Below are 27,823 nucleotides of genomic sequence, written 5' to 3' on the forward strand. Positions count from 1 at the left end.
CATATGCTGGAGAGATGACTCAATTTTAAAAAAGTGTTTGTGTTCTTTCAAAAGACCAGAGTTTATTCCCAGCACCCACGTGGAGTGGCTTGTAATTCCAGCTGCAGAGGATCCAGTGTCCTCTTCTGGGCTCCATAGAGCTCCATAGACAACTGTATACACACGCACGCACGCGCGCGCACACACACACACACACACACGCACGCATGCACACACGCACGCACACTACTGATAAAATCTTTTTCAAAGGGGCCGGAGAGATGACTGTGTAGGCAAGAGCACTTGCTCTTGTTTTGTACAGGATCTGAGTCTAGATCCCAGCCCCACATGGTAGCTCACAACTGTCTATAACTCCAGTTCCGAAGGATCCAACACCTTATGGCCTCCATGGACACCAGGCACACACAAAATATAAAAATAATACCTTTCAAAAAGACAAACAAAAACTGAATTCAAGAAGAAATCTTTGCATTTAGGAAATAGCACATGTTCTCTTCTGTTTATTTTTTATTTATTTTATTGAGCTATACATTCTTCTCTGCTCCCCTCCCTTCCTCTCCTCTCCTGTTGATTTAAGTTTACTTTCAGCTTTGGTTTGGGGCTAGAAATTGTTTGGGAACAATAACCAGGGGTGTTTTTCACCCTTGTTTAAGAAGTAATTATTATTAAAAACCCCCTGCTGGGCTGGAGAGATGGCTTGGTGGTTAAGAGCAGTGGCTGCTCTTCTAGAGGTACTGACTGAGTTCAATTCCCAGCACCCACATGGTGGCTCACAACCGTGAGCTCGGGTGCCCTCTTCTGGAATGCGGGCATACATGGAGGCAGAATGTTGTATACATAATAAATAAATAAATCTTAAAAAAAAAAAAAAACCTGCCTTTGAATTCTCCTGTATTGAAGCATGCTTCCTACAAAGGTGGGCATGAGCCGGGTGGTGGTGGCTCACACCTTTAATCCCAGCACTCAAGAGGCAGAGGCAGGTGGATCTCTATGAGTTCGAGACCAGCCTTGTTTACAAGATCTAGTTCCAGGACAGGTTCCAAAGCTACAGAGAAACCCTGTCTTGAAAAAACATAATAATAATAATAATAATAATAATAATAATACACAGAAAACCAAAGGTGGACATAAAAGGGATGAATTTGTTACAGTGGTTAGAGACCCTCAAGTTTGAGAAACAGTGTACATATTGTTACTTCTCTGCATGGAGTGTGGATCATTGCAGGAGGCAGGAAGGAACAAAGCCGCCATGCTTCTGAAGCAGTACTTGAGTAGGCCGGAAGCCAGTGGAGATTTACTGTAACTGTTTAGGATTAGGACAGACCATTTACTACATTTTATTTACTTTATTGTGTGTATGTATTGGGCCACAGCACACACATAAAGGTGCGAGAACAGCGTGGGGGTGCCAGTTTTCTCAGGGATGAAATGGGATAACGAGGCTTGGCAGCAGGTGCCTTTACCTGCTCGCCAACTCACCAGCCCAGGACAGACCTTTGTGGTTCTCCAGGTTTCCTCCACCAGCTCTTAACAGTGGAACCCAGGGTGATGAGCAAGGCATTCTCTGCAGCACAGCTGGCCCCAGACAGAGGTGCAGAGGAGAACTTGCTATGCCCCCTTTCTCCTTGTGAGCAGTAAATCTCCACCACGCGGCTCGCTTGCTGCCGAGCCTTTATTTTACTATCCTGTCAGCTTGTTCATGGGTGATGGAGAGGTTAGCTTAGGTCCTGAGGAGCTTGCTTCACACTTGTGCAGCGTGTGGGGGTTGGGTTTGCTTGAGTTAGTATTGCATTAACAAAGGTTTACGGGCTGTCCAGAGAGAGTCACTAGATGAGGGTTTGCAATCTTCTTAAAAGACGTCTATTTACAGCAACGCAGTGATAAACACTTGTTGCTTTGGGTTTTCCATTTCTCGGTAGAACAAATACCGTTCTGGAAAAAGACGTTAGTTGCTATTTATAAATACTCCTTTTCTTGGGAAGTAAGAGAAGAAGCAGTTAGCTAAGCAATAATGAAATCTTTCACCCTTTTAGAAGCCTTTTTGTGGCCCATTTCTACAGATCCAGAAAGACAGGGAAATTCCCTTCTTTCTAGGCTCTGTCTACTAACTGGCTTACCAGAAGCCTGTCCTGCTCCACTGACCATAGCGTGCTGGTGGCGTACGGAGGGAAGCAGCACCTCTCTCTTAGACCAGGAGAAGAAACTGGCAAGCTTCCTATGTAGAAGCCATAGATAATGATGTTGCTTTCCAGACAGATTGTGGAATGTATGAAGCAGGCAAAAAGGTACAGAGAAAAGGTGGTTTTGAAGTGTGACCCTTGCCAGTTTCCCTTTTCCTGAGCCCAAGAATATGTACAGGGTCTTTCCAGTGGCAGTTAGCCTGGAGACGAGCTGACGTTTTCTTATTTTCAGATTGATTTCGTAGCCCATGACGATATCCCCTATTCTTCTGCGGGAAGTGATGACGTGTATAAGCACATCAAGGAAGCAGGTGAGTGAGCCAAGGTCCAGCTTCACTTTATGGGGCCTTGGGCAACTCGAGAGATCCAGCTACGGCACTGCTTTACAGTAGGAAGTGGGAACTCAGAAATCCATATTGTGGACAACGGCCTAAGTGAGCACCACCAACACCTGTCAATTCTTGGTCCAAACAGCTCCTTTTCATCTCTTAAATTTAGGACAAGTCCCATATTTTCTTACTATTGGGACAGTGCTTGCTTCCTTTCTCCTAGGCCTTGATTCCTGTGTGCCAGATCTCTAGAGTTTGCTCTTCCTTCCTTCCTTCCTTCCTTCCTTACTTACTTACTTACTTTCTCGTGATCTGGAAATGACAGTGTAGACCAGGCAGGCCTTGAGCTTACAGAGATCCACCTGCCTCTACCTCTCAAGTGCTGGGTTTAAAGGGGAATCTATTTTTGAGAAAAAGAAGTGTATTAGTCCCAGGTTCTGTCTAGAACATGACAGTGTTTGTCTGTTTGTTTCAACTCAGGCATGTTTGCTCCAACACAGAGGACAGAAGGTATCTCTACATCAGACATCATCACCCGCATTGTCCGTGACTATGATGTGTATGCGAGACGGAACCTCCAGAGGGGCTACACTGCCAAGGAGCTCAATGTCAGCTTTATCAACGTGAGTTGCAACCTCATCTTGCAGTTCCCTGCTTCTGCAGGGCACACATTGCTTTGCTGTCTGGGCTGTGCACGCTTTTCAGTCTGCTGTGATTATCATTCCCCAGAGGTAATGCACACCACTTTTCAGGAAAGACCACACTAATCACTTCACCCAGGTTCTGCCCTCATGGTCTAAAAGATCGGTGTACTGATACAAGGACAGGCAAACAAAGCCGGACGTGGTGGCGCATGCCTTTAGTTCCAGCATCAGGAGGCAGAGGAAGGAGAGCTCTGTGTGCTCCAGGCCAGCTAGGGCTACACAGTGAGATCTTATCTTTAAAAAAATAAAATAAAATAAACAATTCAGCAAAAATATGTGCCTATGGTTACAACACAGATATATCTGTTGTAGTGAAAGCACTAGGGGTACAATCAGAATTCTGAGGCTAGGATTAGTAACGTGACACTCTGTCTCAAAAAATAACAAATATCAGTGCATCAGTATATTTAGAGAGGCTCTTCACTGTTTGGTTGCTTTTTTTTTAAATCAGGTGTTCTCTTGAGAATGTGTTGAAAACTATGGATCTTTCCCATGTAGCTAATGACACAGAGCATTTTATATACAGTTTCCCCACATGGGAAAGTCCTGTTTCAAAAACAAACAAAAACCATGCAAATACTTTTGCTTAATATTGGCTTTTAGAGATGCTATAAATTTTATATATACATAATACTTCAGTAAAGTTGATTTAAAAAGAAGAAATCAGGTACTGAGCTACTTCTAGGAACAGGAGTAACCAATGGGGTAACTAGAATTGTGACACCGACTGTACCACGAGGAACAACCATCTGAGCTTTGGATTTACTGGCACCTAGAAGATTATTCAACAGAATCTCAGAATCCCCAACCACACCTATTAGACGAAAAGATGAGTAGAAAAGGTAAGATCACATGCCATACCACAAACAGCAACACAATACCAGCAAAACCTAAAGACCCTACAAAAGAAAGACCTGAACAACCAAATATGGATGAACCAGAAGAAAATGATCTAAAAAATAACCTCAAGAGAATGTTTGAAATTCTTAAAGATGAAATGAGAAATTAGCTTAAATAAATGAAGGAAAAAAACAAACAAAAAATTGGAAGATACCAGCAAATCACTTAAAGAAAACCAAGAAAAAGAACTCAAACATATAAAAGAAGCTATTCAGGACTTGAAAAACTGAGATAGAAAAAAATAAAGAAAACACAAGTCGAAGGAATGATAGAAACACAAATTATGAGAAAAAAAGTCAGGAACCACAAATGCAAGCATGAACAACAGAATACAAGAAATGAAAGAGAGAATCTCAAGCAGGAAGATACAATAAAGGAAATAGACTCATCAGTTAAAGAAAACATTAAATTTAACAAAAGCTTAACCCAAAATATCCATGAAATATGGGACACCATAAAAAGGCCAAATCTTAGAATAATAGGTATAGAAGAAGGAGAAGAAGTTTAACTCAAAGGTACAGAAAATTTAACAAAATCAAAAATCATAGAAGTAAACTTTCCCTACCTAAAGAAAGATATGCCTATGAAGATACAAGAAGCTTACAGAACACCAAATAGACTGGATCAAAAAAAATCCTCTTGCCACATAATAATCAAAACACTAAACATACAGAGTAAAGAAAGAATATTAAGAGCTGCAAAGAAAAAAGGCCAAGTAACATATAAAGGTAGACCTATCAGAATTACACCTGACTTCTCAGTGGAGACAATGAAAGCCAGAAGGTCATGGTCAAGCATTATGGAGACATTAAGAGACCACGGATGCCAGCCCAGACTACTATACCCAGCAAAACTGTCTATCACCATAGAAGGACAAAACAAGATATTCCATAACAAATCTAGATTTCACCAATACCTAACCACAAACCCAGCCCTACACAAAATACTAGAAGGAAAACTCTAACACAAGGAAGATGGCTACACCAACAAAAACTCATACAATTGATGATCTCATTACAGCAGTTCCCAAAGAAGAAAAAAAATTCACAAATTAATCACCAATGATGAAAACTATATTAACAGGAGATAGCAACCACTGGTCATTAATATCCCTTAATGTAAATGAACTCAACTCACTTATTAAAAGGCACAGGCTAACAGATTGGATACGAAAACAGAATCCATCCCTCTTCTGCATACAAGAAACGCATCTCAACTTCAAAGACACGTCATCTCAGAGTTAAAGGTTGGGGAAAAATATACCAATCAAATTGACCTAAGAAATATGCGGGTGTAGCTATCCTAATATCTAACAAAATAGACGTCAAGCTAAAATCAGTCAAAAGAGTCAAAGAAGATCATTTCATATTAGTCACAGGAAAAATCTATCAAGAAGAAATGTCAATACTGAACATCTATGCCCCAAATACAAGGACACCCTCATATGTCAAAGAAACACTTCTAAAGCTTAAATCATATATTAAACCCCACACACTAATAGTGGGAGACTTCAACACTCCCCTGTCACCACTGGACAGGTCAGTCAGACAAAAAATGAACAGAGAAATAAGAGAACTAACATGTTATGACTCAGATGGACTTAACAGACATCTATAGAATATTCCATCCAAACAGAAAAGAATATACCTTCTTCTCAGCACCTCATGGAACCTTCTCAAAAACTGACCACATACTCGGTAACAAAACAAACCTCAACAAATACAAAAAAATTGGAATAACCCAATGTACCTTATCACTTCGCCATGGTATAAAACTAGAAGTCAACAGCAATACTAATTCCAGAAAACCCACAAACACATGGAAATTAATCAATGCTCACCTGAATCATCAATGGGTTAAGGAAGAAATGAAGGGAGAAATTAAAGCCTTCCTAAAATTCAATGAAAATGACCACACAAAATACTCAAATTTATGGGACACAATGAAAGCAGTGTTAAGAGGCAAGTTCATAGCACTAAATGCCTACATAAAGAAGCTGGAAAAAAATCCCACACTAGTGAATTAACAGAATATTTGAAAACTTTAGAACAAAAAGAAGCAAACTTACCTAAGAGAATTAGAGGGCAGGAAATAATCAAATTGAGAGCTGAAATCAACAAAATAGAAACAAAACAATACAAAGAATCAATGAGACAAAGAGTTGGTTCTTCGAGAAAATCAACAAAATAGACAAACCTTTATCCAAACTAACCAAAAGGCAGAGAGAGAATATCTAAATTAACAAAATCAGAAATGAAAAAGGGGACATAACAACAGACATGGAGGAAATACAGAGGATCATCAGGTCATATTTTGAAAACCTGTACTTCACAAAATTGGAAAACTTAAAGGAAATGAACAACTTTCTGGATAAATATCACTTACCAAAATTAAATCAAGACCAGATAAGCAAATTAAACAAACCTATAACTAGTGAAGAAATAGAAACAGTCATCAAAAGTCTCCCAACCAAAAAAAGCCAGGACCAGATGGTTTCAGCTCAGAATTCTACAAGACTTTCAAAGAAGAACTAATACCAATACTCCTCAAATTATTCCACACTCTTTTTGTGAGGCTACAATTACCCTGATACCCAAACCACAGAAAGACAATACTAAGAAAGAGAATTACAGACCAGTCTCACTCATGAACATTGATGCAAAAATACTAAATAAAATACTAGCAAATCGAATCTAAGAAAACATCAGAACCATCATCCACCATGACCAAGTTGGCTTCATCCACAGATGCAAGGATGGTTCAACATAACGAAAATCTGTCAATGTAATCCAACATATAAACAAGCTGAAAAATAAAAACCACATGATCATCTCATTAGATGCCAAAAAAGCTTTTGACAAAATACAACATCCCTTCATGATAAAGGTCTTGGAGAGAGCAGGGGTACAAGGAACACACCTAAACATAATTAAGGCAATATACAGCAAGCCAACAGCCAACATCAAACTAAATGGAGAGAAACTCCCAGCGATTCCACTGAAATCAGGAACAAGACCTCTCCATATCTATTCAATATAGTTCTTGAGGTCCTAGCTAGAGCAGTAAGACACCAAAGGGACATCAAGGGGATACAAATTGGAAAAGAAGAAGTCAAACTCTCACTGTTTGCTGATGATATGATAGTTTACATAAGTGATCCCAAAAATTCTACCAAGGAACTTCTACAACTCATAAACACTTTCATCAATGTAGCAGGATATAAGATGAACTCAAAAAAAAAATAAGTAGCCCTCCTGTACTCAGATGATAAAAGGGCTGGGGAAGAAATCAGAGAATCAACACCCTTCACAATAACCACAAATAGCATAAAATATCTCAGAGTAATTCTAACCAAACAAGTGGAAGACTTGTATGACAAGAACTTTAAATCTTTGAAGAAAGAAATTGAAGAAGACACCAGAAAGTAGAAGACCTCCCATGCTCTTGGGTAGGCAGAATTAACATAGTAAAAATGGCAATCTTACCGAAAGCAATCTACAGATTCAACACAATGTCCAGCAAAATTCCTCAAAGACCTCGAAAGAACAGTACTCAACTTCATTTGGAAAAGCAAAAAACCCAGGGTAGCCAAAACAATCCTGGGTAATAAAAGAACTTCTGGAGGCATCACAATCCCTGACTTCAAACTCTACTACAGAGCTAAAGTACTGAAAACAGCCTGGTACTGGCATAAGAACAGACAGAAGGACCAATGGAACTGAATAGAAGATTCGGATATCAATCCACACATCTTTGACCCCCTGATCTTTGACAAAGAAGCAAAAAAATACAAATGGAAAAAAGGAAGCATATTTAACAAATGGTGTTGGCATAACTGAATATCAACATATAGAAGAATGAAGATAGACACATATCTATCACCATGCACAAAACTCAAGTCCAAATGGATCAAAGATCTCAACATAAAGCCAGCCACACTGAACCTTATAGAAGATAAAGTGGCAAGTACACTTGAACACATTGGCACAGGGAACCACTTCCTAAATATGACCCCAGCAGCACAAACGCTAAGAGAAACAATTAGTAAATGGGACCTCCTGAAACTGAAAAGCTTCTGGAAAGCAAAGGAAAGACAAAATGACAGCCTACAGAATGGGAAAAGATCTACATTAACCCCACATCAGACAGAGATCTGATCTCCAAAATATACAAAGAGATCAAGAAATTGGACACCAAAAGATCACATAATCCAATAAAAAAATGGAATACAGACCTAAACAGATAACTCTCAACAGAGGAATCTAAAATGGTTGAAAACCACTTAAGGAAATGTTCAACGTCCTTAGTCATCAGAGAAATGCAAATCAAAACAACTCTGAGATTCCATCTTACCCCTGTAAGAATGGCCAAGATCAAAAACACTGATGATGACAACTTATGCTGGAGAGGCTGTGGGGAAAAAGGAACACTTCTGCGTTGCTGGTGGGAATGCAAGCTGATACAACCCCTTTGGATGTCAGTGTGGAGATTTCTCAGAAAATTAGGAAACAACCTTCCTCAAGACCCAGTAATACCACTTTGGAGTATATATCCAAAGGATGCTCAATCGTGCCACAAGGACATGTGCTCAACTATGTTCATAGCAGCATTGTTTGTCATAGCCAGAACCTGGAAACAACCTAAATGCCCCTTGATCAAAAAATGAATAAGAAAAATGTGGTACATTTACACAATGGATTACTACACAGCAGAAAAAAATAACGACAGCTTGAATTTTGCAGGAAAATGGATGGAGCTAGAAAACATTATTTTGAGTGAGATAACCCAGACACAAAAAGACAATTATCACATGTACTCACTCATAGGTGGTTTTTAAACATAAAGCAAAGAAAGCCAGTCTACAAACCACAATCCCAGAGAACTTAGACAACAATGCGGACACTAAGAGAGACTTACATAGATCTAATCTACATGGGAAGTAGAAAGTAGAAAAAGACAAGATCTCCTGAGTAACTTAGGAGCATGAGGACCTTGGAGGAGGACTGAAGTGGGGTGGGGGGGGGGGGAAGGCAGGGAAGGGAGCAGAGAAAAATGTATATCAATAAAAAAAGGAAATCTAGCCGGGCGGTGGTGGCGCACGCCTTTAATCCCAGCACTTGGGAGGCAGAGGCAGGCGGATCTCTGTGAGTTCGAGGCCAGCCTGGTCTACAAGAGCTAGTTCCAGGACAGGCACCAAAGCTACAGAGAAACCCTGTCTCAAAAAACCAAAAAAAAAAAAAAAAGGAAATCTACTAACTATGTTGTATGCAACAATCAATTAGCCAAAATCCTTTATTTGTTTCCAGCTCTGTGAAAGAGTAAGATAAATCAGAATAAGCCTTAATGGAACATCCCCTCATCCCAGGATTTGAGAGACAAAGGCAGGAAGGTCACTTCAGGTTCAAGGTCAGCTTGCTATATAGTTTGTTTCGGGGCAGCCATGGCTACATAGGAGATCCTATCATGAAAAAACAAACAAAAAGTAGGTGAGCCAAGTGTGGTGGTGCATACCTATAATCCCCAGCACTTAGGCTGAGACTGGGGGATTGCAAATATGAGGCTCATCTAAGATACATAGCAAGACTGTCTCATCAACCAAAAGCAGGAGCTGGAGAGGCGGCTCAGTGGGTAGCACACTGGCTGCTCCTTGGGAGGCCCGGTTCTTTTCCCAGCACCCTTCAGCTCACAACCATCTGTAACTCAGGTCCCAAGGCATCCAATGACTGTGGATGCCTAGGGCACTCCATATACGTAGTGCACCAGCAACATGCAGACAACACAACAACAAAACCACCTATATACATAAAACAAAAAGTAAAACACAAATGACTCCTCTTCCTTTTCCTCCTTCACCTGTGCAGCCTAGTGCAAGCTGGGTTACTAAGCGGTACTTCCTTCCTTATGACACAGAAATTAGGAGACTACCTTATCCCCTCCCCCACCCCACATGGTTTTGTTTTTAACAAAAGGTCTAAAGTCATAGCCCAGGCTGACCTGGAACTTGTGATCCTCCTGCCTTGGCCTCCTGAGTATGGGGTTACTGGCAAGTGCCGCCCTGCTTAGATGATACAGCACTTTACATTTGACTAAATACCACTCCTCCTCCATGGAGCATCGATACCATTTTACACAAATATTTAGGAACGTTGGTGGAACCAACTTTTTATCATTTTCCAGATGAGCAAGCATATCTCCAACTTCTATTTATTTATTTATTTGGGTTTTTTCAGGACAGGGTTTCTCTGTTGCTTTGGAGCCTCTCCTGGAACACACTTGGTAGACCAGGCTAGCCTCAAACTCACAGAGATCCTCCTATCTCTGCCTTCTGGGATTAAAGGTGTGCACCACCACCTACGGGCACAGATCTCCAACTTCTAAGAAATAAACCATGGGCTAAGAAGATGTCTCGGTTGGTAGAGTGCCTGGTATGCAAGCACTATGACCTAAGTGTGACCCCAGCACCCATGTACGGAGCTAGGGATGGCAGCGCATCCTCTCAGATGGCAGGGACACTGAAAGTCAGCAGCCGACAGCCTAATAGAATCAGTGTGCTCCAGGATCAGCGAGAGAGCCTGTCTCAGGGAGATAGTGGAGAGTGGGTAAAGACTCATGATGGTGACCTCTGACCTACACACACATGCATAGACATGTACACACACACAGAGAGACATCATGAAAGGAGCTAGAGATGGAACATCTAGAATAATGAACTAATTAAGGATCTAATGTTTCCATGTTGACTCTGGAATAATTGGCTTGTTTTTTGGTAGTGTGTAGTGATCTTGTATCTATACATTCCCATCTGAAAGAGTCATGTTGGGTATATTTATTTATATTTCATTATATTAGATTTATCTTAAAAACCTTGACTTTGTTTGGCTGCATGCTGATCTGTTCCTGCCCTCACTGTTGTAGTTAGTTTAGTCCAGAGCTTTTACAGTGTTGAAATTATCACACTTTCAGCCAGGTGTGAAGGTGTGCACCTTTAATCCCAGCAGTTGGGAGGCAGAGGCAGATGGATCTCTGAGTTCGAGGCCAGCCTGGTCTACAGAGCAAGTTTCAGGACAGCCAGGGTTACACAGAGGAAACTCTATCTCAAAAAACCAAAAAAAGAAAAAAAAATTATCATGCTTTCATATAAGATGACTGTTCATAGATTATCTTTCCTATTATTATCCTAAATAAATACAGGACAGATTAAGCAAGGCAGAATTTTAAAAATTGAAAGTTTAATTTATGATTTTTATTATTATGTATATATCTATGGGTAGGTGCGTGTGAATGCAGATGCTGGTAGGGCCAGAGGTGTCAGAGCTCTTGGGCACTGGACACAGAGGGAGGTGTGAGCTGTCTTAAGTGGGCGCTGGGAATTAAACCTAGGTCCTCTGGAAGAACAGGACCTGAACCATCTCTTCCAGCCTGATCACTATGTCTTAAAAAGCATTTATTTTGTCCTAGGAGAAGAAATACCACTTGCAAGAACGGGTTGATAAAGTAAAAAAGAAAGTAAAAGATGTCGAAGAAAAATCAAAAGAATTTGTGCAGAAGGTGGAAGAAAAGAGCATTGACCTCATCCAGAAGTGGGAAGAGAAGTCCCGAGAATTCATTGGAAGTTTCCTGGAAATGTTTGGTCCAGAAGGAGCACTGGTGAGAGCCCTCCTTCCCGACACTTGAGGGAATATGGGGTGGGGGCTTTTCATTTATGTAATCTTTAGTTTTGAGACAAGAGCTCACTATGTCGCCTTGGTTGGCTTGAAACTGGCAGTGTAGACAAGGCTGGCTGAGGATGCAGAGTGATCTGCCTGTCTCTATCTCCCAGCTGCTAGGATTAAAGTTGTGTGCCACCACACCAGGCTTATTTACTTATTATTCTGAGGCAGTATCTCCCTAAGGTACCCAGACTGGCCTTGAACGCTGTTTGTGGTCCAAGACAGGTCATGAACTTGTGATACGAATACTTCAACCGCCAGTCAATGTTCAGTGGATTCAGGAATTGCACTGCTGAGGAAAGGAATAGACTCTTTGAGTAGAAAGGAACGTCAAATTAAGACGTTATCATATCCAGTCTTACGTTTTCCTACTAATTTTGTCAGCTCTCTGTCAGCCTTGACATCTGGAGTCAAGATAACTAGGTAGCCTCAGCTGTTCCTTCTGTGTTTTGCACTAACATGGAAGAGAAAAGAGAAAGCACAGATAAGGAGCCTCCTTTCTGTGAGGAGCTGCTGTGGGTCCCCAGTGAGACTAGCAGTGCCCTCAAACCAAACAGCTTCATTAGTGAGCCTTTGTGTTGGCCCAGCGTGTGGACTGCAGTCTAGCTTCTGAAGAGTGTCTCTGGTGGAGGTCAAGAAAGGCTAAGAGGCAAGCAGGTGAAGACACAGAAAAGTGGTCCAGTGTGGAGAGGAAGCCTAGGACAGACACAGTTGTGCCCTCCTGTCTCCTTCAGTCGTGCTTGACTTTAGCAGGGGCAGGGTGTTTCCCTCATGTGCTTGAGACCATAGCTTTGACCCTCAGCAATAAAAACGAAACATAATTACAGGGGCGATTCACAATCATTTGCGGTTTCTGAGGCTCTGGTGGTGGCCTGTGGGGTCCATAGGTGTCTGCTAACTCTGCCTTTGGTCTCCCTCCCCAGAAACACATGCTGAAAGAGGGAAAAGGTCGGATGCTGCAGGCCATCAGTCCCAGGCAGAGTCCCAGCAGCAGCCCTACTCACGAACGCTCCCCCTCCCCCTCCTTCCGATGGCCCTTCTCTGGCAAGACCTCCCCATCTTCCTCCCCAGCAAGTCTCTCTAGGCGCAAGGCTGTGACATGTGACATCAGCGAGGATGAAGAGGACTAACTTTTCATCCCTGTGCCCTCTCCCTTCCCCTGCCCATCACCTCCAGAAGCTCTCTGTCGAATTCCATTTTGTGATCCCAACACTAAACCTAAGGACATCTACATAGAAAAGACAAATGGGCAAGAGGACCTGGGAATGGGGGACAAAACAGCCTGTGCCCCAGCCCTCGTCAGCCACACTGAGAAGGCTGAGCACACCGTAGAAGCCTGCCATGCATCCTTCCTCCCTCCCCAGAACTTCGCTTTGCTGTTCATGCTCATGTAATCTTGACAGGGAAATTGACATTTTTATTAATTTTTTAAAAATTAGTCTTTCAAATATAGTAAGTAGAGCTAATTTTTTGCCCCTGAGGAGTGGGCAGAAGAAGGAAGTGTGTAATACCCAGAGGCCTTTCTTCCTGATACACTAGTGCTTGCCTTCCGTTCTGGAGCAAAGTGACTCGCCAGGTCCTTCCAACAGAGAGCCATGCTGATGGGTCATTTGGCGATACTATTGCAATGTCCACTTCCCTTATATATCTAAAACCTGAATTAGCTCCCAACCCCCGCTTGTCCTGCCGGCCCATGTGTCAGCATGGCTGTGGGAAGGAAGAGATCTGAGCCTCACTTCTCTCGTTCCCTGAGGAGTTTCTTGTTGGACCCCATGGGGTCCATGCAGACACTGATGGGGATGCAATCAAACCAGAGAGCATCAGTTGCAGTTTTTCTGCTGCATTCATCTCAGAAAATTCTGTTACCCAACTATTTGGGAGCTCTTGTCAATCTCTTTCCTGCAGCCTACATGTAAAGGAAGGAGCCCTGAGGGATGCTGGGACTGCAGAGGAGAGTAGGATGACCGCGGTCTAGTGAAGGGCAGTTGTGGTTGAGTTTCTGTTGGGAATACATCCCTCGCCCTGCAGCTGCCAGTTCAGCACCATGCCTGGCTTTACACAAAGGATGCTTTGTAAATGTTTCAGCTTGAACTTGGCCCGTTGATCCCTGTTACTTATGCCATATTTAACACTGAGTTTTCACAGGTTGTACAGAAAAAGCACTTTGGTCTCTGAAACACTTGTCAGGCTCTGTTCCTCCTAAGAATGCTCTTGGGTTGAATCAGTGTCCCATGGAGACTCTGCCTCCTAAGAGCCGCTCTTGGCAGGGACTTCCTCCACTGCCCCCTCTTAACTACTAGTACACAGAGGTCCGTGCCCCTAGCCCACCCGTGCTGGTGCTTATGCCTCCACTGCACTCATTGGTTTCCAGGGGAAACAAGATTCTCAGCACTTGCTATGGAGTGTGAGCTGATGTTTTCAGTCGGCACTACATGGCCCGGCAAGTTCATCACTGTCAGTCATCCCGTAGCTGGATTTAGGGCAAATTGTTTATTCTAAGACCTGCTTGTCGTTACTCATAAATACCCCTTGTAGGGGTGGAACTTTAGTGTTTTCAGCAAAGAAAACCACATTTTCTTTTTCCTTGTACCTCTGCTGGGACTGTGAGCACTTCACAGTCCTCCCTAGATACTCTCCGGTGGAAGCTGTGCTAAGCCTCAGGGTCTGAGGCTAGCACCACATGATGCCTACTTGACAGGACTCCCTAGGCTCCTAAACTGTCTTCCAGGCAGGCCGAGCAGAGGAGAGGGCTGTAGAGCCACATCTTGGTGTCTCAGTGGCCTGTGGGAACGCCATTCCTAACTCCTGGTGAAGTGCTGTTTCCACTCAGATCTGATTCCTATGGCCTTGGCCTGGAACCCTTTCTCGAACCTGTTGAAATTAGTGTTTTCCATGTCATGTAGCGCTGCACAGCTCCCTTTACCCTTCCTACTCTGGTCTTCTCTTGGGTGATCCATGTTTCTCTCTGCCTTATTCTCCCAGGTACACACAGGCGGTGACGTCAGTACCTACTCGCCTGCTTGTTCTCTCAGTGCATATCCAATCTAGCGCTGTGGAAACAGAGAGGGTCTCAAACCTCAGAGCCTCTGGGCTGAGAAGATGTGTACCATAGCTAGGACTAGCCTACACTCGTGTCCTCGGAGTATCCCTCACCCTTTCCTGTCTTCTAACACTCATATCCTCAGATAACTTAGACATGAAGCAGAGACGCTGAGGTATGGCAGCATGCTAGGTACCTGAGGGTCAGTGTCCTCCTAGGTGCTAGAAAAAGGTGCTGTTGGGATGCTGAGCTGCCGGCCACCTGTATCCAGTTAAATGTGGCCAAGCGTTTGGATGTGGTGTCTGGCCAATCCGTTCCTCTTCCTGTGCAGCCTCAGCTGAGGAGCCTTTCCCTGAGGCCACATATGAAAGCAGGCAGCTTGGAAGGGTGGGAGAGCCGTAAGTTGTTGGGCCTCGCAGCCTCTATGCCATAGGGAGTGGCTGCAGACCGGAGTCTATCGGTGCTGGGAAGTATAGCAGTTAGCCTGGATGTGGGAAGTATAGCAGTTAGCCTGGATGTGAGCTGGGCAGGAACGTTGCTCTTTTCATATACCAGGCTGGAGACTGGAGAATAGAGGATGCCACAGAGAGAAAGCAGAAATAGATTGCTAGTGCCCGTAGTAGCTGCTCCTGAGAGCTAAGCCAAAGACCCTCTGTAGACCTGAGGGGACTGGGAGTGTGCAAAGGCTGAAAATCCTGAGCAGAGAGACGGAGAGCCCTTTTCAGGTCCCCCTCTCAACAGTACCACAGTTGTTCTCACTTGTGGTCGCACATCTGGCCAGTCATCTGGGAAAATCCTCCACGGTGGCTCGTTCCAGTGCTTTGTCACTCATGCAGTTCACATCCCGGAGCCTGTCATCTTTGAGATCTGTTCCTTATCAACTTTCAGTCCTTTCTCGGATCAGTTCTGTTTCCCTGCTTGGTTTGATCCCCTAAAGCCTTAGCTTCTAGATTTCTGTCAGCATACATGTGCCGAAATTGAACCCACACAGGGTTCAAAAGAAGCTTCCCTAGCAATGTTTTAAAAACTAATGGTATTTTTTTAAGCTTATCAATATAAGTATTTTTAAAGGTTGTATTTTTCAAAGTCATAACAATGATTATTTTATCTCACAAAATAGATTATCATGGGATAAAGAATGGTCCCTAGCTTCTATTTTCAGAATAAATAAGTACAACGTGTTCTTGGACTCTAATATTATTAAAGGTTAATTCTCCTGAGAGAAAAAGAAAAAATAGTCTGTCTTCCAGAATGTTTGGTTGGTCCGAGATTGGGGTAGAGAACGGGAATGGCAGGATTAACATTCGGGTGGCCCAGCTCGGGTTCTGCTAGGTTTGAAGTGGGCACCTCCCACCGTCTTGGGGGAACTGTTTTAAACAGTGAGAACTGACTGCTTAGGTGGTTTGCATCTAGACTCCTGAGCAGGAAACACTGTTGGAAAGACTCACCCGTGCCATGAACACCCGCCCATCACTGTGGGAGTCAAGGGGAGTTTGCCTCAGTTCAATGTATCGCTTTCCTGTCTAATTTGTTCAGAGTTTGGCTTTTGTCATTTAGCCAAATAAAGGCCATGTGGTTTTGCCTGGTGTTTCTATTTCCTGTAGTTTTGGCCAGGCATATGTGTGTTGATATCTTTTTATTTTCTTTTTCTTTTTGGTTTTTCGAAACAGGACTTCTCTGTAGCTTTGGTGCCTGCCCTGGAACTAGCTCTTATAGACCAGGCTGGCCTCGAACTCAGAGAGCCTCCCTAATGCTGGGATTAAAGGTGGATGCCACCACCTCCCGACTTTGGGAGGAATCTTTTACGTGCATTCTCAGTTCCTTTGAGTTTGTGTCCCGATCTCTGCCCTCAAGTTCAAGCTTCATGGCGATATGAATGACAGTTCCATTTGTAGCTTCTTACAGAAAACTTCAAAAGCTGGCACCATGGGGCCTCAGCCCTCCCATGTCCAGCTGATGCCCCCAAGGAAAGCACGGCTTGTACTGCAGAGCCGGCTTCTTCGGGAGGCTGGCCTGGTGCTGCTCTGCCCAGCTAAGGTATACTCCCACTGATAAACCATACATAGACCACGTACTCTTCTCCCCTTTATTCTGCTGTGCAAACGCTCAGGGTGACCAATCGTGGCGGCCACAGAAGCAGTGTGCCCTCTGCAGAGTCTCAGCCATACCCTGTTTGTTTCAAAACTTTAAATGTCTTCCCTGAGCAAAGCTCCAGTCCAGCACCTTCCCCTCATCCCTATAGTCACATGGAATCTGCCAGCCTGCGCTGCCAGCGGGAGCCTGAACCGCTGGTTCAGGTTGAGGGACAGAAGGACTCTCATGCACTCCTGAGAAGGACAGTATCTTTTCCATAGTCCCAGCCACTTGCCTCAGGCTTTGAGTTTCAAGTCTGGGTCTGGTGCCGAAGAAGTCTCATACCCAACCTTGCCGTCTTTCCTTCGGTAGTACATCCGTGCCAGCACCGTCATCAGGAAGGTCTCCACGACGAGCATGTGGCAGTTCATCACTGCAGTGTGGAGCAGAACGTGACAGAGGTTACACTGCGGTCCTGGCGAGCAAGCTGAGAGGCTTCAGCTTACCTCTGAACCAGGACCTAGGGATACCAAACTGCTGTGCGGAGCAAGGCAGATTAATGGTATCCAGAACTCAGCTTTGAAATCTGTGATCTGAGTCTGCTTCCTAACTGTACCCATTCCTGTCCCAAGGTGAGGGCTGAACCCCACACCTCCTGGTTTGGCCATTAGGACTGGCCACAAGCTGGCGACATTGCAGTTCTCTGATGAGAGAGGGAAGGGGCCTCAGAGTCTCTGCCTGATTTCTTGGATTCTTCCTGTACATTCTGAGCAGACACCAGGCTTGTACAATTTCTGTCCCAAGGGCCTCTCTCTCTTCCTCTGTCCCCAGGCTCACCCGCAACACAGGAAGGAGTCCCACGCACTTACCTTGAGACCTGGTTTTAGAAGGAAAGGGAGGTGAACAAGCAATCTGCCCGGTGCTAGCTAAGATGGAGAAAATGGAGGGCTGCAGGGCCGTCAGGATGACAAGAACCTGTGGGAGAGGAGAGGCAGGTGTGGGGAGTGGTGGCACTTGCCAGCCCTGGTCCTGAGGCCAGTGCAGCTTAGGTATACCCTAGCCTCTGCAGTTATGGAGGCTAAAGTTTAGAACTATTAAAAATTGATGCAGATTTCACCTTTGGGCCAATTATAATCCTGCTTCCGCCTCATTCAGTAGGGTCGCTCATAAACAAATTCAGCCTCTCTCTCCCGTGCCACCCAGTGGCATCCAGCACATAAAATGCAGACAGACAGGTGGACAAGGTCATGTGATGATGGAGGCAGAGGTTGGAGTGAGACAGCAGAAGGCCAGGCAAGGACCACCATGGATTGCTGGCCAATTCCAGAGAGGAAGTGGCAAGCCGGGTACTTCCAGGTTCCAGAGAGATCACGGCCCTGCCTACATTTTGATTTGGGGTTTCCAGGCTCTAGATCTGTGCTACAATCCGTTTCTGTTGTTTTAATCCTGGTTGGTGGTATTCTGTGGTACAGCAAGGCAAATAAAATAAAAGATGCAATGGAAGAGGAAGATGATGTTCCAGGTCTCCCAGGAGACCCAGAGGTTACGACTAGTGGGTCCACTTCTGCCTCTGTTATCCTAACTTGTCACGTTTTGTCAAACACCGTTTCTGAGGTTTAGTTACCTGGAAGACAGCAAACTTGGATCCCATATTCTGTTCACTCAGGTGCAACTTGGCTTGCCGGAAAATGATGGCCAGCGACCAGAGAGCGAACAGCGTGGACGCGCCGAGGAAAGTGTTGATCCACAGAGCCGTGCTTTTCTCCGAGATCTGGTGGCAGATCAGAAGGCAGTCAGGAAGACAAACCCTCTTTTTGTTTCTCCTCTTCCATGTGGAGAAAGGCGATACAAAAGCCCCAGAGCCTAGACCATCTCCCCACTGGGTTCTCTGGGCTGCTGCTCTTCCTGTGGCTGCCCTGCCCTGTGTGTGTGCTGGTGCTCAGGTATTAGTTCTAGAACCCAAAGATAATGAGTCTTAAGACTCTTCTGCTGTCTCTTGGCTTACATCTGACGGATCAAAGATGCCATCAGGGATGAGAAACAGGCCCACTATGTTCAGCAGTATCTTGAAGAAGGCATACTGGAAAGGGCCCAACATCAGCAGCTGAAGCTTCTTCCTGAAGGAGGAAGGGAGTTAAGAACATGGACCTGTACACCACCCACCCTGAGGAAGCCTACCTCCTCCACTGAGCTCCTGGACTAAGGCTGGGCTGCCATCGAGACACAAAAATGTCCCATGGGTGATGGCACAGTGTGTGTGTGTGGGGTAGTCTGAGCCTCTGACGAAGCCTTTTGAGCAGGAGCTCCAAGTATTGACGTCAGGTTCATTACTCAGAGCAGGCAGAGGGACAAGCTAGCATTCAACCTACAGTTTTCCTTTGGCCACTAAAGTATGCAGTGTAAGCTAGACATGATAGAAAACAACTCGAACCCCAGCACTCGGGAGGCAGAAGCCGGTGGATCTCTGTGAGTTCAAGGCCAGCCTGGTCTACAGAGGTCCAGGACAGCCGGGGCTACACAGAGAAACCATGTCTCAAAAAAAAGTAAGTGAGTAAGGAAGGCAGTGAGCTGAAGCATACGAATTCTTCCTCTGGGGCTGGAGAGACGGCTCAGGGGTTAAAGGCACTGACTGCTCTTGTAGAGGACCCAGGTTCAACTACCAACACCCACATGGCAGCTCACAACTGCCATCCAGTTCCAGGGGACCCGAAACCCAAGACAAAACACTAATGCACATTTTTAAAATACAAATTAGTCCTCTGTTAAAATATGAATTATTCCTGTTTCTCTCTCTCTGGGGTGCTGGGAGCCCATGTGGGGTTCCTGGCTGTGGGATGCCTGCTTTTATCATTGGCTTTGTCCCATTCAACCACAGCCCCTAACTTCAAGAGCCTTGAACTAGGATTACAGAGTCCCGTGTTCACTTGTCCCTGTGAGATTCATCTCCCCTGCCTCACCTGGTAAGTATGAGGGGCGGGCAGCAGGGGCAGCAGCAGCAGCAGGGACCCGTGTGCACCCTCATCGGAATGTCCTTCAGTGTCCTCAGAACTGCTTCCTTCCCACCGAAGCCTTCCACCATGACCAGCATCAGCAGGTAAAAGACTATGGCATAGAACCTGATCGAGAGAAGAAGGATTGCAAGTACGTGGTTGGGAGTGCCACAGTGTGCCCCTTTGCTGCTAAAAAGATAGATGGGGCTCGCTGAGGGAGAAGGCAAAGGGCCGGGCATTTTAGTTGGCTTTTCAAGACAGGGTTTCTCTGTGTAGCTCAGGCTGTCCTAGAACTCAGAGATTCACCTGCCTCTGCTCCCACATGTTGGGATTAATGGTGTGTGCCACCACTGCCCAGCTGGGGCTGGCATTTTAGAGGCATGACATGAGGAACAAGAGAGGTGACTGGGTCCAGAGGACTGGGAAGGGGACTGGGAACAAACAGGTGTCCCAGGAGTGTGCCCCAAAAAGGCATTCCCTGAGCACAAGTGGAAGCTCAAGAGCCTTTCATCAGCACCGGTGGGCAAGAGCTAGATTAATATCAATGGGGCTTAAAGGACTCTGGAGGCTTGGGGGTCAGGAAGGGACCGTAGAGGGGAGCTCATCCCCAGTGGTGGGTGCGGGGGGCAGACACTCACGAGGTTGTGACCATTTCCACGAGTGTGAGGGCGCGAGGAATCCAGAGACCAAAGCAGCAGAGCACAGACACCACCTGCTTACAGGAGAACATGATGCAGGTTAGGGCGGGACGAGCCAGACCATCCCAACTTTTTGTAGCTAGGGTTCAAAAACGCCAGATCTGTGCGTCTGGGGTGCTAGTCCTTCCACTTGCTGGCTGCTGTGACTGAGTCAGGGAAGAGCCTGCATCGGGCCCTGGGCTCTCTACCCAGAACCAACCAAAATAGAAACAAGGACTGGCGAGAAAGCTCGGCATGTAAAGGTGTTTGTTTCCTATGAAAACCTGGCAACTTGAAGTCAATCGCCAGAACCCGCGGAACAGGAGACCTGACTGCACAAATTTGTCTTCTGACCTCCACACATGAGCTGTGGCATGCATGCTCCCCCCTCATTGCACACACACACACGATAATAATAATAATAATAATAATAATAATAATAATAATAATTCCATTTTTAAAATAAGCAGAATTGCAGCTGGAAAATAACTGAATAAATTAAATCCAGGTCCTGTGCAATGGCTGCATAGGTAAGTTTAAAAAAGACTTAGAGTCGCTGGAGCTCAGTGGTAGTATGTTCAGTACACACAGGGGAAAAAACAAGCCCACGGCAGCAGGGCAACACTTAGTCTGACCCTCTGGAAACAAATGCCTGAGTCTTGGAAGATGGCTTGCTCTTAACAGCGGTGCCATAGTGAGGGGAAAAAGAGTGGCACAGCTGGTGCCAAGTAGGTTGCTGTCCCTGCAGCCCTCTGCAATAGAAGACGTCATCCCACCGGCAAACAGGTGGAAATCAGTTCACATCCCCATTGCGACATGGTGCTAGCAGGCAGCTCGGTTCTGGAGCAAATGAGTTTAGGAGAACTCTCAGGCCAGCCTGCCCCATCTCCCAGGGCCAGTGCCAGCATCTTAAGGGCCGGCGCCAGCATCTGAAGTACCAGCGCCAGCATCTGAAGGGCCGGCGCCAGCATCTGAAGGATCAACACCAACATCTGAAGGGCCAGTGCCAGCATCTGAAGGGCCGGCGCCAGCATCTGAAGGGCCAGTGCCAGCATCTGAAGGACCAACACCAGCATATGAAGGGCCAGCGCCAGCATCTGAAGGGCCAGTGCCAGCATCTGAAGGACCAACACCAGCATCCTCACCGTTGGTGCAGAACTACTCCAGATCAGAGTCCTCCTCTTGATGGGGCAAAGGGTGTTCTTGTACAGATAAAGAGCATCCTCCAGGAAGATGGCAATTGAGCCCAGGGTAAGAAAGGTCAAGATGATGGTGAGGGCAATTTCCAGTGGGCCCAATTCTAGAGGAGAAGGGGAGTAGATGCCAATGAATTGAAGGTCAGATGCTGCTCCGGTAATGCCTGCTAAATAGAGCCCAAGCGTGTGTGTGTTTGTGTGTGTGTGTGTGCACGTGTGTGTGTGTGTTTTAAGACAGGGTCTAGACTTGAGCTCACAGAAATTCTCCTGCCCTTGACTCTCAAGTGCTTGGGATTAAAGGTGTGTCCATCATGTCTGACCCCACAAAGGGTCTTTAACTTTTCCTCACAATTAGAAACATCTTCCCAAGCCATCTCATCCGACCTCTCTCACTGAACCTGGAGCACACCAATCTGTCTGGACTTGCTAGGCAACAAACTCTAGGGATCCATCCATCTCTGCCTCCCTAGTACTGGGTGTGCATATGTACCTCCCCATGCTTTTTATGTGGGCACTGGGGGGTCTGAACTGAGGTCCTTAATGCTTGTGTGGCATTGAGCTATCCCCATTGAGCTATCCCCCTTAGCCCCCAACATTTTTAAAATTTCCATTTCAAAGGTGAGATGTCGTGCATAGTCTAACACTAGCAATCAGTGTGCAATGGTGGTGTGCTCACACAGGCACACCAAAGCTCAAACCCTGTCTCGTTTCTTCTTGGAAATCTCCCAGGAGCCCATTCTTGGCTCCCCCTGGCCTCTGAACTGGGATCTTCATACCCTGTATTCTCCAGACTCAAGGGAGTTTTTTTTTTAAATGAGATGGGACAATACATATTTCACAGCAGAAAGGCGAGGGGTCTGTAGAGGAAGACTGGGTGGCAGGAGAGACAGCTAGGGCTCCACAGCCTATCGTTTCTAGGGTAACGATAATTCACAAAAACTAGTTCCCATTTTATCAAAGACTAGAAACAGGAGCTTGAAGGTTCCAAATAGAAAGACAACGGGCTGGGGAAGTTAGCCACCCTGGTTTGATCAGAGTTCTTTGCATGCTCGTGTTGAAATACTGGCCTGTACCCCATCAATGTGCACAATTATTCCACACTAATTAAAAATGCTTTCATCCCAGCTCTCCTCTGTGTTCCAGACTGGAGAGTTTGTTCTTCCAGCCCTCAGGATGAGCTGTTTCTACCCCCGCCCCCAGGGCTTTCTCTTTGGCCTCTGCTTTTCTCCCTGACTTCTGCGTGTCTGGCTCCTGGGCCTGTACTAGACTTTAGCCACGTGTCCCGGCAGTCTGCGTGATGTGGCCTGCCCAGTTGAGTGAGATTCTTTATGTCTTTCCATACTTTCATATTACCTCCACCGCTGAGGCAGGGACTTTGTCAGGCTGTTCTCTGTTCTGTTGCCAAGTAACAGTAACTGTTCTTTAAGTATGCTCGCTATTCAATTTGACAAAGCTAGAGTCATCAGAGAGGAGGGAACCTCAGTTGAGAAAAAGCCTCCATAAGATGGTGGTCAACCTTTTAGGGCGTTTTCTTTTCTTTTTTTTGGATTTTTCGAGACAGGGTTTCTCCATAGCTTTTTTGGTTCCTGTCCTGGAACTAGCTCTTCTAGACCAGGCTGGCCTCGAACTCACAGAGATCTGCCTGCTTCTGCCTCCCGAGTGCTAGAATTAAAGGCGTGCGCCACCACCGCCCGGCTTTAGGGTGTTTTCTTAATGAGTGATTAATGGGAGGAGAACCCAGCCCACTGTAGTAGTGCCACCCCTAGACTGGGGGTCCTGGCTTCTATAAGAAAGCAGGGTGAGCAGGGCAGTGGTGGCACATGCCTTTAAATCCAGTACTCAAGAGGCAGAGGCAGGGGGATATCTGTGAGTTTGAGACCAGCCTAGTCTACATAGAGAGTTCTAGAACAGCCAGAACTACACAACAAGACCCTGTCTCAAGAAACTAATAATAAATAATTACAATAAACAAATGCATACAATAAATAGGTTATGCAAATGGAATCTTACAAACTCTAAATGTTTTTTTTTTTTTGCCCAACCTTATTTCTGTAACTTTTACTGCTTTCATCATGAGAAGCTGATGTTGCAATTAGCACCCTTGGGTGTGTCTCCTCGGTGCAGAGAAGCAAGTTTCTCTAGCATACGTCTGGAATTAGAACTGCTGGGCTGGAAGAGAAGGGAGCTCGGACTTCGTGGTACTATATGTTATTTGTAGGTATGATATATTATGTCAGGTATGACTGCTGCACATCAGCTGTTTGTTTGTTTGTTTGTCTGTTTGTTTGTTTTTGTTAACATGGTCCTGGGTATCAGACTCAGGTCTGCAGACTTGCACACAAGCATTTTTACCCCCTGAGCCATATCACTGACCCTTTCTTGAATTTTAAGAAATTATTTGCTGTTTCTAACCATAAAGACAATTTCTACTTTTTTAATTAAAAAGTTTTAATTTTACATTTATGTCCTTAATCTTCCTGAATTAAATTTCCTGTGCATTTATTTCCTTGGGAATAGACAGCTGTTCTGCACATCTACCTAGGAGCCTATCCCACAGCGTCCTTTTGTGTGTACCCCATGTCCCACCGCATCCTTTTGTGTGCACCCCTATGTCCCACAGTATCCTTTTGTGTGCACCCCGTGTCCCACCGCATCCTTTTGGGTGCACCCCTACGTCCCACCGCATCCTTTTGTGTGCACCCCTATATCCCACCGCATCCTTTTGTGTGCACCCGTGTCCCACAGTATCCTTTTGTGTGCACCCCTATGTCCCACCGCATCCTTTTGTGTGCACCCCTATGTCCCACAGCGTCCTTTTGTGTGCACCCCTATGTCCCACAGCGTCCTTTTGTGTGTACCCCTATGTCCCACAGCGTCCTTTTGTGTGCACCCTATGTCCCACCGCATCCTTTTGTGTGTACCCCTATGTCCCACAGCATCCTTTTGTGTGTACCCCTATGTCCCACAGCGTTCTTTTGTGTGCACCCTATGTCCCACCGCATCCTTTTGTGTGCACCCTGTGTCCCACAGCATCCTTTTGTGTGCACCCCCATGTCCCACCGCATCCTTTTGTGTGCACCCCCATGGTGGCCTGGCACTTCCTCTGGACACGACACTTTGTTGTTTTTCTCCTCCAGGCCCTTTGCCATTGCGACCTCATTGCTTCAGCTGCCACAAGCTTAACACAAGCCTTCATCGCTGGCAGGGAAGCCCCCCATTTTTACACTTTTCCCAAACCATCCTGACTCTCTAGATAAACGTTAGGTCAGTTTAATTTAAAACAAAATTAAAGATTTTAACTGGAATCATATCACAAACTAAAAACTACCCTGGTCATGAAAAGCTTTAGTAGTTCCAGAATAGCCCTTTCTAATCACATAAGAAGCAGAGGAGCTGGAAGCAGTTTCACCGCATCCTCCTTCCCTTCGAGTCTCCTGTGGGTCATTGCCACGCTCAGAATCACTCTCCTGTCTAAATATTTACCAGGGCTCCTGCTTTGTATCAGCTGCATGTTCTGTTTCTTTCCTTCCTGCTGCCCCGGTTCAACCTCTGTGGCCAGCTTGATGGGGTCAACAGCCTCTAGGTTTTCACCCTGCTCAAGGCTCTTTCCCCCCACGTCATTCTGACTACTGATTAAAGGTCCTGAAACTCTCCTTCCAGCCCCTCCCAATCTTACAGCCCTCAGTGGTGGCTCCATCTTGAGGATAAAGTACAAACTCAGGCTTGACCTTATTCCAGCCCCACTTCACCTGCCCAGCCCTTTCACTTGCCCCAAGCTCTTCCAGGATTACCCGCCAACCTTGCCAGAGGAACCTTCCCGGTGTGGGGAACCCACCGCTCCCTCTGTAACTGTACCGCTCTGCACTCCCCAAATCCCTCCTGCCTCGGCCTTTCCTATGGAGGGCTGTGCTGTGGAGAGCTATACTGTTGGGGGGGGTCATACCACAGGGAGCCGTACTATGGAGGCTCCTACCGTGGAGGACTGTACTGTACCCTGCAGGTGGTCTAGTGGCCTCCTTAATATCTACCCGTTAGCTGCTGAGGGCAGGCAACCTCCAGTGTGGTCACGCAAACCGTCTGCAGACACGCCAAATACCTTTCTGGATATTACCTTCGGGTGTAAGATGATGTTTGTCCCTCCAGCTCCACTCCCTGATTATGAGGCGCTTAGAGCTGGGTGCAGCCAGCCACCTGCTGGCGCTAGCCACAGAGTGCCACCAGGCATCTCTGGATCCCTGCAGCTGATAACACCCTGGCCCAGAGCATCTGAAACAGAGTTATCCTTAGCCCAAGGACCTGGCCACATCCGCTTCCCTCTGCACCTGGCAGTGTCCCCATGCTTTGGAGGCATCTATGTCAGAAGGAACCACCAAGAGCCCCACATTTCAGAAATGGATTCTCATGGAGTAAGCGACGAGATAAAACTAGCCTGGCCATTTCCCTCCTAGAAGCACACACACCACTTTGTTCTTGGTGGTTTGGAGGTAGAAAGCGTGATCTCAGCTGCCTCCGGTGTCTTCCACTTTCAAAAGCAGCTGGACACCAGGAGGACAAGTTTGCAGGCTCATGCCAGCCGAGCCCACCCCTCTGCAGAGCTGTGAGCTCTCAGGGAGTATGCGCACACTTTTGGGGGAGATGTGGGGCTTGGGTTATATAGGTGCCATCTTGAAAGCCAGAAACACAAATAAATGTCCCAGATCCTAGTGTCCCTGGTTTGAACGCATCTGAGGTGGAGGCCCATCCTCAGATTGGTCTCCTGAACTAGATTTTCATGTCTCATTGTGGTCCTCTGGGTCCTTGGGAGAACTGACCTTCTCCAAGGCCTTAGCCATTATGAACATCGGGCCAGCCACCCTCTCACACTGGCCAGATGTGAACCAGCTCCCCTCAGCTCCCCCAGTTGTCCTGACTTTCAACTCCTCCAGGGGGCACCCCGACTCACCTCTCAGGAGCTGAGCTGCAGTGGGAGGGTAGGAGAAGCAGGCAGAGGAGATGCTGTAGTTGGTTTTCAGCAGCTCCAGAAGATCTACTGTGTACCTGGAGAGACACCAGTTCTCAGAACCAGGCATCTGGGGAAGGGGTGTGGCAGACTACACAGTTTGATACCCCTCAAACACTCCTGAGTGCTAGGAGGTAGTCCATTTTTCCTCAAGGCCCTGGAGAACTGGCTTAGGTCAGAGTATAAAACAAGCCATGGGCAGCTTCATCGGGGCAGTAGTTCAGCTGGCCAGGGAGGATCAGCTGGGTCCAAGAGAAAGACAGACATGGCAATGCAGGTTTGTAATCCCAGCACTGGGGAGGGAAGCTGAGGCAGGGGGAATCTTAGTTTAAGGCCAGCTTCCATTACATGATAGGACTCTATCAGAAAGAAAGAAAGAAAGAAAGAAAGAAAGAAAGAAGGAAAGAAAGAAGGGGAGTGATCCCATAGCATCAGGGGTGGGCCGGCCTGCTTTTTGGTCAGAGGTTCTGTGTATGTGTGTCTGGGGGTGCCTTCTGCAGCCTCCTCCTCTGTAATCTTTCTCTGCTCCTATAGGGAGGCAATTCACAGCCCTGAAGTGGCCACACGCTGATCCAATCCCAGTTTTCCCAAGGCCTGAGGGGATTCCCAGTTTTCAATCTTACCTTGTTCTGAGTGCTGGAAGCCAAAGGGCCCTGCGAGGGAGCCAGGGAGGGATAGGCCAGGGTGATAGGGGCTGCCACTGTTCCTTAGCAACTGGCTCCCAGCCCAAGACCTGCCGCCCTCACTTACCTGGGGTCAAGTCTTATCTGAGTCCTGCCCAGCTCCATTCTCCTGTTCTCTCAGGCAGACACCACAGGCAGGTGAGGAGGGGTGGGAAGGACCAGCAGACTGGGACACCGAAGAGCCCGGAGGTTTCTGTCCGGCACTGTGGCACTTACAGCCTTGTTCTGCTGGATGAGTGCAAAGGAGAAAGTGGAAGTCTGCCTTGCGGGTCAGCAAGCTTCCAGTGTGTCAGCCTTTTATCTCGAGTTCACCCCAGAGGAATTTGATCCTCTGTTCCCCGAC

The 27,823-nt window shown here is 46.1% G+C and overlaps 2 protein-coding genes across 3 annotated transcripts in view; one reads left to right on the forward strand and one right to left on the reverse strand.

Moving 5' to 3' along the window:
* Pcyt1a (phosphate cytidylyltransferase 1A, choline) overlaps window positions 1-16,443 on the forward strand; it is a 49,202-nt gene extending 32,759 nt beyond the window's left edge. For both annotated transcript variants that reach the window (XM_041672873.1, XM_041672874.1), the window contains exons 6-9: window positions 2,413-2,491; window positions 2,990-3,132; window positions 11,572-11,760; window positions 12,746-16,443. In XM_041672873.1, coding sequence (XP_041528807.1) covers window positions 2,413-2,491; window positions 2,990-3,132; window positions 11,572-11,760; window positions 12,746-12,952 — 618 coding nt within the window. In that variant the 3' untranslated portion in view covers window positions 12,953-16,443. The remainder of the gene's footprint in view (window positions 1-2,412; window positions 2,492-2,989; window positions 3,133-11,571; window positions 11,761-12,745) is intronic.
* Window positions 16,444-16,949: 506 nt separating this feature from the next.
* On the reverse strand, window positions 16,950-27,761 carry Slc51a (solute carrier family 51 subunit alpha). Its single transcript, XM_041672875.1, has 9 exons — window positions 27,548-27,761; window positions 26,741-26,835; window positions 21,748-21,902; window positions 20,564-20,637; window positions 19,893-20,051; window positions 18,941-19,052; window positions 18,560-18,706; window positions 17,805-17,910; window positions 16,950-17,368 (listed from the first exon to the last, which is right to left on the reverse strand). The coding sequence occupies exons 1-9, from the start codon at window positions 27,583-27,585 to the stop codon at window positions 17,232-17,234; spliced, it is 1,023 nt and encodes a 340-aa protein (XP_041528809.1). The 5' UTR covers window positions 27,586-27,761; the 3' UTR covers window positions 16,950-17,231.
* Between the last annotated feature and the right edge of the window lie 62 nt (window positions 27,762-27,823).

This window comes from Microtus oregoni, unplaced genomic scaffold (genome assembly GCF_018167655.1).
Source record: "Microtus oregoni isolate MIOR12 unplaced genomic scaffold, Mior012 000023F_ref0000262, whole genome shotgun sequence".
Classification (NCBI taxonomy): Eukaryota; Metazoa; Chordata; class Mammalia; order Rodentia; family Cricetidae; genus Microtus; species Microtus oregoni.

What these genes read in the sequence shown, in the direction of transcription:
- Slc51a (XM_041672875.1), bottom strand. Translation starts at nt 27,585, where the DNA reads ATGGAGCTGGGCAGGACTCAGATAAGACTTGACCCCAG. An exon ending in CAGATAAGACTTGACCCCAG is followed by an intron (nt 26,836 to 27,547) that starts GTAAGTGAGGGC and finishes GTGTCTCTCCAG; the next exon opens with GTACACAGTAGATCTTCTGG. An exon ending in CCGCCCCTCATACTTACCAG is followed by an intron (nt 19,053 to 19,892) that starts GTGAGGCAGGGG and finishes TTCCTCCTTCAG; the next exon opens with GAAGAAGCTTCAGCTGCTGA.